The following is a 14,175-nucleotide window of genomic DNA, read 5'->3' on the forward strand; positions in this document are numbered from 1 at the left end:
CTTGACCATTTTTGATACCTATTGACATACTTGATACCTATTTTCAAACACTTCCATCCAGATAAATGTCAGAAATTAGTCATTTGAATTGCCTTCCCCTGTATTTTCTGTAAATGTGAAGAAAGTGCCAGCAGCAAATCATATTAGTTTTGATGAAATACTGTGTTTTTGCACAATTGGTATTTAGCCCTATAAAAGAATTCTTATCTTTCAAATAAGAATGATTCATGGAAATTACAAATTATGCATTGTCAACCAACCATCTATGATGTCAGTGTGTCCCTTATAACCTACACTTCTATGACCATTTGTTGCAGATGGAGAATCCACTATCCTATTCAGTTATTCACCATCTGATAGTTAACATCATTGTCCCATATGTTTAAGTTTTAGAATAAAATATAACACAAGACAGAATAATTTGAGTTCCGTAATAAAATAAGCCTACAGTAGGTCAGCATGGTACTTCTCCAAGTTACTATATATATATGTTGAATGTACAGACATACCTTTATCCAACGTTTTTGAAATTATGCCCCAGGAATACTGTTGGTACTTGACAGTACTTTTTAAAATGTTTTTGGGCTTAAACAAGTTTACAAAGTACTGAATACTAAATCTCTACGTTTGAATAATGAAAAGCTCATATTGGCCAAACAAATGGAGACCTGTGGTAAAGAACACTTTAAAATGTTACCAGGGAACCTCCATTTCTAATACCTATTAATCTCTCTGGGAAATGTTGCCAAATCCAAAGGGAGTGACTCTCAGATTGGAATTATGGGTCATTAATTCATGTTACTAGCGATAATTGGATGGCTAACAGCTCACATCCTGACCTGCAATTAGTGTCCTTTTTCTGAATGTAGGGTTGCTATTTTTCTACAAAATGAAATATCTTTTAGCCCAATCTTGATATAAATATACCTCAATAGATTTAAATCTTATCTATTGGCCATTATACAGTTGTTGACAGAGTTTCACTATTACAAAACCAGTGACTAGCTTTGCTCCTGTATACTAGTACACAAGAGCAGTGGTGTCCAATTACTCAGGCATAGGTTGTATACATTTTCACCTTTGGTACATATTGGTAACTTGTTTATTTTTGTGGACATCTGGCAACTCAGTCAAAGGCGAAATAAATGTCCTGTATTTCTTCTTCTAGTGTGGTTTAGTTTTTAGTTTTTTAATTACTAGTGAGTTGAATATTTTCCATATATTTTTATTAGCCAATCATGTTACTTATTGTGATTTTCCTAGTCTCGTTCTTGTCCATTTATTCATTTTTTCCTTCTGATTTATAGGCGTTTTAAAAAATATTCAGTATCCAAATCCTTTGCTTGTTTTATATGTCCCTATTTTTTTCAAACTTATGCTGATTTATGCTGTTTTTTACTATGTTCAGTACCCCTCATACAAATATTTTAAATTTCAGTATAGTAAGTTTTCAGTCGTACCAAATATTCTTATTATTTCTATTCACAATTTTATTAGACTATTTAGTTTTCTAAATAATCAAATTATCTGCAAGTCAAAAAGAAAATTCCTTTTAACATATTTATATGGATTATTTCTTTTGTTGAAATAACTTTGGCTGTATTGTACATTGGTGGTGATGATGTCAGTGGTATTGTGTATTGGTAGCTATGATGTCAGTGTGATTGTCCCTTATAACATACACTTCTATGTCCATTTGTTTCAGGTGGAGAATCCAATATTTTATTCAGTCATTCACCATCTGATAGTTAACACCACCGTCCCATACAAGTTTAAGTTTTAGAATTAAATACAATGCAGGACGAAATAATTTGAGTCTCAGGCTTTCAGGTTTTCAGGCTTCTCCTCCAATTTAATGGAAATTATGTCAACATTTCATGGTTAATCTATTATTTCCTTTTGGTTATGTGCCCCAAATAATCTGTATTGTATTTAAGTAGTTTCCTACATTAGAAATGCCTCATTTTTTCCAAACTCCATTTCATTGTTTGTTGCTTTAGTCATTTGCTATTCTTCTTTATTGATATATTGATTAATACTGATAGATTTCTTAGTTTTTAATCATCCCTGGAATAAACCCTAGTCAGCCATGGTATATTATTTTTTATACCTGCTCAGTTCCATTTGTTAACTTGATTTAGAATGTTTGCATCTGTATTTATATGTGAGATTGTATTCTAATTTCCTTTTGTATTGTATTTTTAATGTTTGATGTTGCGCTTACCAGATTTTTTTAAAGTTTAAAGAGCTTAAAAAGTTTAAAGGAAGATAGAATTTGTCTTTAAAAAGTTATGGAGCTTTTTATATCTGTTGATTTGATTTTTTTTGTTTTTTTAAATTAATTATTTACTTATTTTTATTTTTGGCTGTGTTGGGTCTTCGCTGCTGCACGCAGGCTTTCTCTAATTGCGGCGAGTGGGGGCTACTCTTCTCATTGTGGTGCGCAGGCTTCTCATTGCGGTGGCTTCTCTTGTTGCAGAGCACGGGCTCTAGGCACACAGGCTTCAGTAGTTGTGGCACACAGGCTCAGTAGTTGTGGCTTGCAGGCTCTAGAGCTCAGGCTCAGTAATTGCGGCACACAGGCTTAGTTGCTCCGCAGCATGTGGGATCTTCCCGGACCAGGGCTCGAACCCGTGTCCCCTGCATTAGCAGGCAGATTCTTAACCACTGCACCACCAGTGAAGTCCCTATATATATCTTTTTGAATTAGTATTTTTATTTCCTTAGGATAAATACCCAGAAGTGAAATTGCTGGATCATATGGCAGTCCTATTTTTGATTTTTTGAGGAACCTCTATACTGTTCTCCACAGGGGCTGTGCCAATTTACAGTCCCACCAACAGTGCAGAAAGGCTCCCTTTTCTCCATGTCCCCACCAACACTTGTTATTTGTTGTCTTTTTGAGGATAGGGGTGTCTCTTCTTTTATGGGCACTATTCCCGCTATGAGGGCCCACCCTCATAACCTCATCTAACCCTAATTACCTCTCATAGGCTCCATCTCTAGGTACTATCACATTGAGAGTAAGAGCTTTAGCATATGAGTTTGGGGGTGAGTGGCATAAACATTCTGTCCATAACACTAATACTTGAAAAATATAAGTATAGCATATTTGCAAAAGTAAAATCACTAATTCACCTGGCATGTCGCTTTTAAAATCCTGATAACTGATCATCCCTTAAGGTTCCTTTCTTGTGAGGTAAGAAATAGGGCAGAGCTTTGAGGCAGGTAGACATGAGATACAGAAGTCCTTGGGAGCATACATATGTTCATCAAAAATATTGAACTAAAGTGCCCATCACCAGTAGAATGGGGAAATTTTGGTATCTTTATACAGCAATGAGATTGAATCATCTGAAACAACAGTCAGCAATATGTATGAATCCTCCAAGGAATGCTAAGAAAAAGAACCCAGGTACAGGGCCTCCCTGGTGGCACAGTGGTTAAGAATCCACCTGCCAGTGCAGGGGACATGGGTTCGAGCCCTGGTCCGGGAAGATCTCACATGCCGCGGAGCAACTAAGCCCGTGCGCCACAACTACTGAGGCCTGCGCACCTAAAGCCCGTGTTCTGCAACAAGAGAAGCCACCGCAAGGAGAAGCCTGCGCACTGCAATGAAGAGTAGCCCCTGCTCACCACAACTGGAGAAAGCTTGCAGGCAGCAACAAAGACCCAACTCAGCCAAAAATAAATAAATAAAATAAATAAAATAAAATTTGTAAAAAAAAGAAAAAAAAAAGAACTTGCTGTATAGCACAAGGAACTCTACTCCACTTCACTGTACAATAGAAACTAACACAGCATTGTAAAACAACTATACCCCCCCCCAAAAAAAGAAAAGAAATTTTTAAAAATTCATGCATTAAAAAAAAAAGACAACCTACGGACTGGGAGAAAATATTTGCAAACAATGTGACCAACAAGGGCTTAATTTCCAGTATATACAGACAGCTCATACAGCTCAATATCAAAAACAAACAAACAAAAAAAAACCCAGTCAAAAAATGGGCAGAAGACCCAAATAAACATTTCTCCAAAAATGACATACAGATAGATGGCCAACAGGCACATGAAAAGATGCTCAACATTGCTAATTATTAGAGAAATACAAATTAAAACTACAATGAGGTGCCACCTCACACCAGTCAGAATGGCCATCATTAAAAAGTCTACAAATAATAAATGCTGGAGAGATTGTGGAGAAAAGAGAACCCTCCTACACTGTTGGTGGGAATGTAGATTGGTGCAGCTACTATGGAAAACAGTATGGCAGTTCCTTTAAAAACTAAAAATAGAGTTACTATATGGTCCAGCCATCCCACTCCTGGACATATATCTGGAAAAGATGAAAACTCTAATTCAAAAAGATACATGCACTCCAATGTACATAGCAGCACTATTCACAGTAGCCAAGACATGGGAGCAACCTCAGTGTCCATTAACAGATAAATGGATTAAGAAGATGTTCTGTATACACACACACACACAGACACACACAATGGAATGTTGTTCAGCCATAAAAAAGAATGAAATATTGCCATTTGCAGCAACATGGATGGGACCTAGAGATTACCATATTAAGTGAAGTAAATCAGACAGAGAAAGACAAACATATTACATATATGTGGAATCTAAAATACAACTGAACTTATTTACAAAACAGAAACAGACTCACAGACAGATAAGAAACTTATGGTTACCAAAGGGGAAAGGGGCAGGGATAAATTAGGAGTATGGGATTAACAGATACACACCACTGTACATAAAATAGATAAACAACAAGGATTTACTGTATAGCACAGGGAACTATATTCAATGTAATAACCTATAATGGAAAAAAATCTGAAGCTGTACACGTGAAACAAACAATTTTGTAAGTCAACTATAGTTAAATAAAAGAGAGAGAGAGAAATGTCTTGCTCACGGACTGCTGTGAAGTAGTAAGCTACCCAGGGTTAGTGTTCCCTTCCTGTAACACAACCCACTGCATGTGCCGGCATCCATCTAGGCTTACCTGCTCCATGCCTGTGGGACGTGGGGGCATAGAGAACCAACACAGACACGAGGCTTGTTTGGTGTGCCATGGGTAAAGTCCTTTGTTTTTGATCAGAAATCTCATGTCCTCTGCCAGCTGAAACAGTAATAGGCTAGCTTACTAGCTTGTACATAGGGTAAAATCTCAACCTCTTCAGAAACCTTGACAGTGCCTACTGTAAAAGGTGTTTGTTGTTTTTTGTTTGTTTGTTTGAGGTCCCTGAGAGAATGGTCTTCACTTTTATCTCCCAAACTGACTTATTTGAAAAAGCTCCTCTATAATCCAAATATGTTGATCAGATCTGAACAACAGCGCTCCTTCCTTTAGCACCAGGGGTTCCAGGCTCCTTCTGGAGTGGAGACAAATTAGCCATCTTCTTTCCTTCATGCATGTGCCATATTCACTCTCCCTCAAAATTTTCACAGAGAGGCTCACAGCTTTCCTTACCACAAGGAAAGATTCTGGGATTCCAACTCAGGACCGGGAATTTCTTGAACTTCCCTGAGCGGAGCTTAGTCTGACAGAACAAGAGACTGGTTTTAATCCCTTGGTATTCCAAGTACAGTTGACTCTTGAACAACTCGGGGGTTAGGGGAGCTCAGCTGCTGCAGTCAAAAATCTGTGTATAGGGACTTCCCTGGTTGCGCAGTGGTTAAGAATCTGCCTGCCAATGGAGGGGACACAGGTTTGATCCCTAGTCCGGGAAGATCCCACATGCCGCGGAGCAACTAAGCCCATGTGCCACACCTACTGAAGCCCACGTGCCCTAGAGCCCATATGCCGCGACTACTAAGCCCGCATGCTGCAACTACTGAAGCTCTTGCACCTAGAGCTCATGCTCCACAACAACAGAAGCCACCGCAATAAGAAGCCTGCACACCGCAATGAAGGGTAACCCCCGCTCGCCACAACTAGAGAAAGCCTGCGTGCAGCAACAAAGACCCAAAACAGCCACACACACACAAAAAATCCACGTATAACTTATAGTCGGTCCTGTGTATCTGAGGTTCCTCCATATCTGCAGTTCTGCATCCGTGGATTCACCCAAGGATCATATAGTACTGTCATATTTACTATTGAAAAAATTCGTGTATAAGTGGACCCACGTAGTTCAAACCTGTGTTGTTCAGGGGTCAACTGTATAATGATTTTTGCCCTTAGCTCTCTGTAGATAATGTTAATGGTACTCCCTTATGGGCCTGAAGGAAAAAAATCCACTCACATTTTCTACCGGCTTTGTTATTCATTCGTTTCCCAGCTCTCCTGGGCCATGCTTCCCCTGGTTCTAGTCAATCCCTTTCATACTTGGTAAGCTTCAATTTCCCTTCAATCACCTGTTTTGTGCTGTATGGGACCAAGACCCCCTTTTCTCACTTTTGCCGTTTTCCCCTCCCCTATGCATTTAGAAACAAATCTAATAGATATGACTTCAATAAACTGTCGTGAGACCAGTAAAAAAGATAATCACAATACAGTGTGAGGAGATGGGGACTGAGATAGCACATGAAAGGGAAGGTTGTCTCTACAAGTAGGTAGTGAACTCAGTCTTAAGGGATATGTAGATTTCTCAAGCAATGGAGCAGACTAGATAAGCTGATGGAATCCTTCTCTACAGAACTTCTATTAGTAATGGATACAGTATAAGAGCCGTCCTCTTAAATGCATAGCTGAGGGACTTCCCTGGTGGGCCAGTGGTTAGGACTCTGCGCTTCCACTGCAGGGGTTGCGCATTCGATCCCTGGTCGGGGGAAGATCCTGCATGCTGAGCGGCATGGCCAAAAAAAAAACATGCATAGCTGAGTTCACAAAAATCTTAATGGAAAGCCTGGGGGAGGGGGTGGGACCAGAGAGAGCCAGGAGCATATGCTGTGATTAACCTGGGAGGTCCTCAGATATTAGGAATTGTGATGGACACACCCTAAAGTGACCCCTAAAGAGTCACCCTCTTGTGTAGTCCTCTCCCCTTGAGCACAGAATTTGTTAATTGTTTCTAGTCAATGGAATATGGCAAAGGTAATGTGATAGTCACTCCCATTATTACATTACTTAAAATATTCCATCTTAGCAGATTGATGTGACAAAATCTGCTGCTGGCCTTGAAAATGTAAGTTGCCGTGTTGTAAGAGGACCTGGAAGAGGTCCATGTGGGGAAGAGCTGTGGGCAGCCTCTAGGGCCTGAGAGCAGTCCCCAGGTGACAGTCAGCAAGAAAACAGTGTCCTCAATCCTATAGACGCAAGGAACTGAATTCTGCCAACAACCATAAGAGCTAAAAAGAGGATCCTGAACTCCAAAAAGGAGCACAGCATAGCTGGTACCCTGACTGCAGCTTTGTGAAACCCTGAGCAGAGAACCCTGCTAAGCTATATACAGACCCCTGAGCCATGAAAACTGTGATATAATAAATGTTTTTATAAGCTGCTCAGTTCGTGGTCATTTGTTATGCAGCAACAAATAACTAAAACAGTAGTAAAAGAATTTATTTTTTTAAATAAATTTATTTATTTATTTATTTTTGGCTGCGTTGGGTCTTCATTGCTGCACACAGGCTTTCTCCAGTTGCAGCGAGCGGGGGCTACTGTTCATTGCGGTGTGTGGGCTTCTCATTGCAGTGGCTTCTCTTGTTCTGGGGCACAGGCCCTAGGTGCATGGGCTTCAGTAGTTGTGGCATGCGGGCTCAGTAGTTGTGGCTCGCGGGCTCTAGAGTGCAGGCTCAGTAGTTGTGGCACACGGGCTTAGTTGCTGCATGGCATGTGGGATCTTCCCAGACCAGGGATCGAACCCGTGTCCCCTGCATTGGCAGGCAGATTCTTAACCACTGTGCCACCAGGGAAGTCCTGTAGTAAAAGAATTTATATGTTAATATCCATAATGTGTTAGGCTATGAGTCTTAGGAATGAGCGATTCAGAGAATTGGAATTAAGAGCTCTGCAGAAGGCTAGTTGCTAAGATGGAAAAAAAAGCTTCTTTTCCTAGTATTTATAAATTATGAGTCTTCCTTCACTTGGGTTTTAGGTATGGCTTTATTTTGGCTGCAAGATATAGAAATACCAACCAGGAATAAACCAATAAATCTTCCCAACTTGTGGAAGCCATGGGGTACAAGGCAGTGGGGGGAAAAGCTCACTTATGAGCTCAGTCCAAAATTAGAAAACATTCAAGAAAACAGTACACTATGAATAAATTTCAGTGAACACAATGAAGAGCAGAAGTCACACTCCTTCCCTCAGTCAGGAAATATAACTACTGTTAATAACCAAGGGGCTTCCCTGGTGGCGCAGTGGTTAAGAATCTGCCTGCCAATGCAGGGGACATGGGTTCGAGCCCTGGTCTGGGAAGATCCCACATGCCGCGGAGCAACCAAGCCTGTGAGGCACAACTACTGAGCCTGCGCATCTAGAGCCTGTGCTCTGCAACAAGAGAAGCCACGACAATGAGAAGCCCACGCACCGCGATGAAGAGTAGCCCCCGCTCGCCACAACTAGAGAAAGCCCGCGCACAGAAACGAAAACCCAACACAGCCAAAAATAAATAAATAAATAAATTTATATTTAAAAAAAAAACAAAAACAAAAACCAAGGGCTTCCCTGGTGGCGCAGTGGTTAAGAATCTGCCTGCCAATGCAGGGGTCACGGGTTTGAGCCCTGGTCTGGGAATATCCCACATGCCACAGAGCAACTAAGCCCATGTGCCACAACTACTGAAGCCCGCACGCCTAGAGCCCGTGGTCTGCAACAAGAGAAGCCACCGCAATGAGAAGCCCGCACACCACAACGAAGAGTAGCCCCTGCTCACTGCAACTAGAGAAAGCCACAGGCAGCAACAAAGACAAGGAAGGAGGGGAGGGAGGGAGGAAGGAAGGGAGGGAGGGAGGAAGGAAGGAAGAAAAGAAAAGAAAAGAAGAGCAGAAAAAGATATATGAAGAAATAATGCCCCCCACCCCCCCCCAAAAAAAAAAACAATAACCAACAGTAGATACAAAAAACCTGGGGAAAGAAAATACTATTAAAGAAAATAGTATTAAAAACATCAGACAGGTTTGAAAAAGATGGGATAGACCTTAAATCAGTTAACCGATTTGACACAGCTAAAAAGAAAATGAGTAACCTAACAATTAGATCAGAGGAGATTAAAGAGAAGGTTAACTTAGACAGCTATAGAAACTGTGAGAGTCCAAGAGGCAATGTTGTTGAATGAGAAGTGCCAGCCTACAAATAATCATTTCTAGAAGGAATCAATAGAGTGAATGAGGGAGAGGAAATAAGAAAATGTTAACATTTGAGAAGTTTCCAGTATTGAAGAAAGACAATCCTCAGATGGTACGATAAAAAACAATTATTACCAAACATTTAAAGAGGAACTAACACTAGTCCTTCCCAAACTCTTCCAAAATAGAAAAGGAGGGAACACTTCCAAACTTACTGTATGACGCCAATGTTGCCTCAATACCAAAACCAGACAAGGACACTATAAGAGAATAAAATTACAGGCCAATATCCCTGATGATCATAGATGTAAAAATCCTCAACAAAATATTAGCAAACTGAGTATAATACATTAAAAGTATACACCATGATCAAGTGAGATTTATTCCAGGAATGAGAGGATGGTTCAACATCCACGAGTCAATCAATGTGATACACCACATTAACAAAATGAATAAAAATCATATGATCATCTCAATAGATGCAAAAAAAGAAAGCATTTGACAAAATTCAACATCCATTCATGATAAAAAACAATGTGGGTATAGAGGGGACATAGCTGAACGTGATAAAGGACATATATGAGAAGCCCACAGCTAACATCATAATGGTGAGAGACTGAAAGCTTTTCCTGTAAGATCAGGAACAAGACAAGGTTGCCTACTCTCACCACTTTTATTCAACATAGTACTGGGAGTCTTAGCCAGAGCAATTAAGCAAGAAAAGGAAATAAAAGCTATCCAAGTTGGAAAAGAACTAAAACTATGTCTATTTGCAGATGATATGATATATATATAGAAAACCCATAAGATGCCACCAAAAAACTGTTAGAACTAATAAATGAATTCAGTAAAGTTGCAAGATGCAAAATCAATATCCAGAAAATCTGTTGGACTCCCAGACCTCTCCCTTGAGATCTGACTCCTGCTCCAGGATCTCCTCCCAATACTCCCAAGCTTCTGATCTCCTGGGCTCCCAAGCTTTTCCTTAGAATCTGTCATCTCCCCCAGGACTTTGATAATTCATATGCCCAAGGTCTTCTATTGGGCTTCTAAGCATCTCCTTCATGCTCTAGCTCCTCCCTTGCTCTTACAGGCCCTCTCTTTGAGCTCTGCCCCCTCTCCCAAGGTACCCCCAAACTCTCTTGAGGTCCCAGGCCCCTCCTCTAGCCTACAGTTCCTCTCCTATGCTCCCAATACACTAAAATGGGCATAGCCAGAATCTCATTTGAGCCTCATAATGAGCCCCATTTTGCACATGATAAAACTGAGGATTAGAGAGGTGAAATCACTGTCTTGAGATTACATGTTAAATTGAAAGGCAGGGATTCAAATCCTGGTTTGAATCTAAAACCTACATTTTCATCCCCACACTATATCTCATTAAAAATAGCTATCCATTAGAGAAAGAGAACTATATTCCAGGAACTGTATTAAACATTTCACTAAGGTAAGCATTATTATCACCATTTTACTTTGAGGAAACCAAAAACTAAGATTAAAGAGCTAATAAATGGCAGAGCAAGGACTGGAATGAGAGTTCTTCTGAATTCAAAGTTGGCACTCTTAACCATTATTTCACTCTATATCCCCATGATGTAGATGAGAACACTGAAGCTTAGAGATGTTGAGGAACTTAAGTCAAGAACAAAGTTTATAAAGGGGCAAAATTATGGGTCTTCTTTGCTTCCTCTCATATTAATGCTAAATAAACAAAAGTCCACCCGTGCCAGACACTGTCCCTCCAGGATCTTTTGAGGAAAAGAAATAGTAGCCAAAGAATTTGAGTGCCGGACAGGCTTTTCTATCAAAAGGTGATCAAACACTAGCCCTTACCCTCCAAAGGATGTAGCCTACTCAATGAAAAACTTGTCCCTCTTAAGACAAAGTTTATTTGTTTTTTTTTTTCTGGCTACTTTCTAGGGGATTCTAGGCTTGGGGGGCGGGGGAAGAGAAATAAGTCAGAATATTTGTTACAATTGAGAGATGTCATTTTATTCAGTACATAATAATAGGTTTCTGGAGCTGAATGAAAAGGAGTCCTTTTCTAGTCCCACCTTGAGGTGGGGAACAGGTAAGGAGGCTTAAAATCTGTGGCCCAGGCTTATTTTCCAGTAAGACCCCAGAGTCTTAATATTAGGCCAAATCAGAGAGTGGGAGCAGGGATGTTGGGCAGCCTCTCAATTCAGTAAGGATTGACTTGTGGTAGCCTTTTCCAGGCAAGTTCTAAGAACCCATACTGGGTGATGCCCACAGGTTGGATAGTATGCACCCTATCCTGCCCAGGCAAGGGTACAACATTCTGGAACTCAAGGGGACCTGCAGGGGCATGAGAACTACCACAAAACAGGCCATAGAATAACCGTTCACCAAGTACCAACTCCTTGGTTTTCAGGGCCTTTTTGTAGATGGTCTCTTGTGGTTGGAGTTTCTTTCTCTGCAGCAACTCTAGTAGCAGCCTCTGGATTCGGGGGGACTTAAGTTGGTACAGGTCCATGAGATGGTAGAACTGATCCATCCAAGCAGCACTGTCTTTAGCATATCACTCCTGCAACATCCGCAAAACATGGTACAATGCCACAAATGTCTCCCACTGAGGCAACTCTTCCTTTTCTTTAGAGATGGGCTGTGCCTTCTTCTCCAATTGGGGCAACTTGAGGGGCCTGCCTTTACCCTTAAAAGCCCTGAGATCCTTCTGAAACCTCAGTGCTAGAGTTTGTTTTTCCACAGAGGTATGGGCACCTGTGAAAATGTCTCTTGTGGCAGGATAAAAAGGTCGCACTTCCATCTCTTCGAGAACATTGGATAACTGCTGTGCCCATGCACTCCTGTAAGGCTCTCCTAAGAGTTGCCAAGTTATAGCCTTTGGGTCTTGAATTCTCTTGGTAGTTGATGGTAACACTGGTGCAGGGCTGGGCTGGGCTTTCTTCTTTGCCTTGTGAAATTTGGGGAGCTCACCCCTTCCCCTCAAGGCTCGGAAGTCCAAGGACAGGGATTCTTTATCCACAGAGGGGTAGACAGCTGTAGGAACATCCTTTCTGATTGGATAAAGGTGCTTTAACTCCTTGACAGCAGTAGATAACTGTTGTACCTGCTTCTTCCTATAGAACTCAGCTAAGAGATGCCAACTGAGAGCTTGTGGGATTTGAGTCCTCTTAGTAGATGATGGTAACACTGGTTCAGGGATAGGGAATGGCTCTAGCCAGCTCTCCATTTCTTTTCTTCTAATTGGAGGGCTCACTTTTTTTTTTTGGAGGGCTCACTTTTAAGTGTACTAGACTCAAAACATCTTTATAAGGTTGTGATATATCTATGTGACCTATCTGTAGGCTCTGCTGGATATGTTTAGCAGTGGCTTTAAGATTGTACAGATGCATCCATTTCAAATATCCCTTTGAAGTGAAGTGTCTGAGGAGTTGGCTCGGTCCATGGAAACTGTCCCTTGAAAGTTGTTCTCCTGCTTCCAGTCTTATTAAAGCATTACTAATCCAGTCCTCAACTGAGAATCTTACTTCTGAGTGGCAAGGCCTTTTAGCTGGCATAGAGGTAAGTGCTGGGGCTGGGGCTGGGGCTGGGGCTGGGGCTGGGGCAGTGGCCTGACCCTCAGTTTTGCCCGTCAAAGAATCCTGATACTTCAAGAACCACTTCCACCTGTCACCTTTGGGCCTACGTTCAGGTTTCTGGGGTTCCATGAAACCACAGGTAATATCAGGTAAGTGGGACTTTGGCCTGTGGAGGCCTTCTGGGGTCTGGGTCTCTGTTTCCATGACTTGTGAAAACATGCCCCTGGCTTTCTCCGAGTACCTCCTCTTGTGTTCCCCATGACCTTGTCATGTGGTGTGCTCCAAGAAGTTGACTTTCCTGTCCTTCCAAATCCAATGATACCCTAACACTTTCAGGGGCATTCCCTTTTCTTTTTCCAGGGCTACAGGGAGTGGCCTTTTGAAGGGGCTCTTCATAATTGTTGGCCACATAGCCTTATCCATAACTGTGGGACCTCCCTTTCCATAAAGCAATCTCTCTTTCTTAGGAGCCATTTCCCTTCCTGCTGTACCCTCCCTTTTCTCAGCACAAACCTCACCTTCTGTTGCTAGCTTCGATAAGTTCACTTCCTTTGGGAGCTCTGTTTTCAGTACTCTCTCCTCTTCTGAGAGCATCGCCTCCATAAGTCCGCTCTCTTGTTCCTTCTCTCTACTCATGCTCTCCTCATCCTTCTGCCTTGCCTCCCTTTCCTCCTCCTCCTCCTCTTTTTCCTCTGTCTTCTCCATTTCTTCCTCTTCCTCCTCTTCCTCACTCAGGCTCTCCTCCTCCTCCTCCATGCTCAGGTGCCCCCCCTTCTCATTGCTGAGGGGCTCCTTCTCTTCCGTATGTGGGCCCTCTTTTTTCTTGTTACTCAGCTTCTCTTTCTCCTGAGTCAATTTCTTTTCCTTTTTCCTTATTTGGGTTGAACTCTTTTTCTTATGCTTCTTAGCCAACCTCTCCTCCAGTTCCTCTTCACTCGGGCTTACTTTCTTTTTCTTCTTCTTAATCAGGTATTTCCTTTTCTCTTTCCTGGGCAGAATCTCCTCCTCCTCTCCTTCCTCAGTGAGGCTCTCCTCCTATATCCTCTTCTTAGTTGGAGCTTCCATTTCCTTCTCAATCAAACTCTCAGATAAGCCTTCAAACAGTATGTCTCTGATATTCTCTAATAACCACTTTACCTGGGTCTTTTCTGGTTTATTTTCCTCAGTTATCTTCAGAAGCTTCTTCAGCTGCTTTTTTCCTAACAGATTTTGCTGCTGGACCTCCTCTAACATACTCTCTACCTGGGTTTTATCTAATAGTATCTTTTCCTGGACCTTCTCTAATAACCTTTGGTCCTCCTTCAAGCTCTCTTCATCAGTCAGTGTTCTCTCTTTGGTAGCCAGTCTGTCATCTTCTAGTTTTCTTTCTTTCTGA

The 14,175-nt window shown here is 41.5% G+C and overlaps 1 protein-coding gene across 1 annotated transcript; it reads right to left on the minus strand.

Moving 5' to 3' along the window:
* Nucleotides 1–11,422: 11,422 nt before the first annotated feature.
* Nucleotides 11,423–13,556, minus strand: LOC137752411 (WD repeat-containing protein 87-like). Its single transcript, XM_068527124.1, is given in 2 exon segments — nt 11,423–12,351; nt 13,319–13,556. Coding segments are annotated over 2 exon segments (1,167 nt in total).
* Nucleotides 13,557–14,175: the final 619 nt, after the last annotated feature.

Source organism: Eschrichtius robustus, chromosome 19 (assembly GCF_028021215.1).
Source record: "Eschrichtius robustus isolate mEscRob2 chromosome 19, mEscRob2.pri, whole genome shotgun sequence".
NCBI lineage: Eukaryota > Metazoa > Chordata > Mammalia > Artiodactyla > Eschrichtiidae > Eschrichtius > Eschrichtius robustus.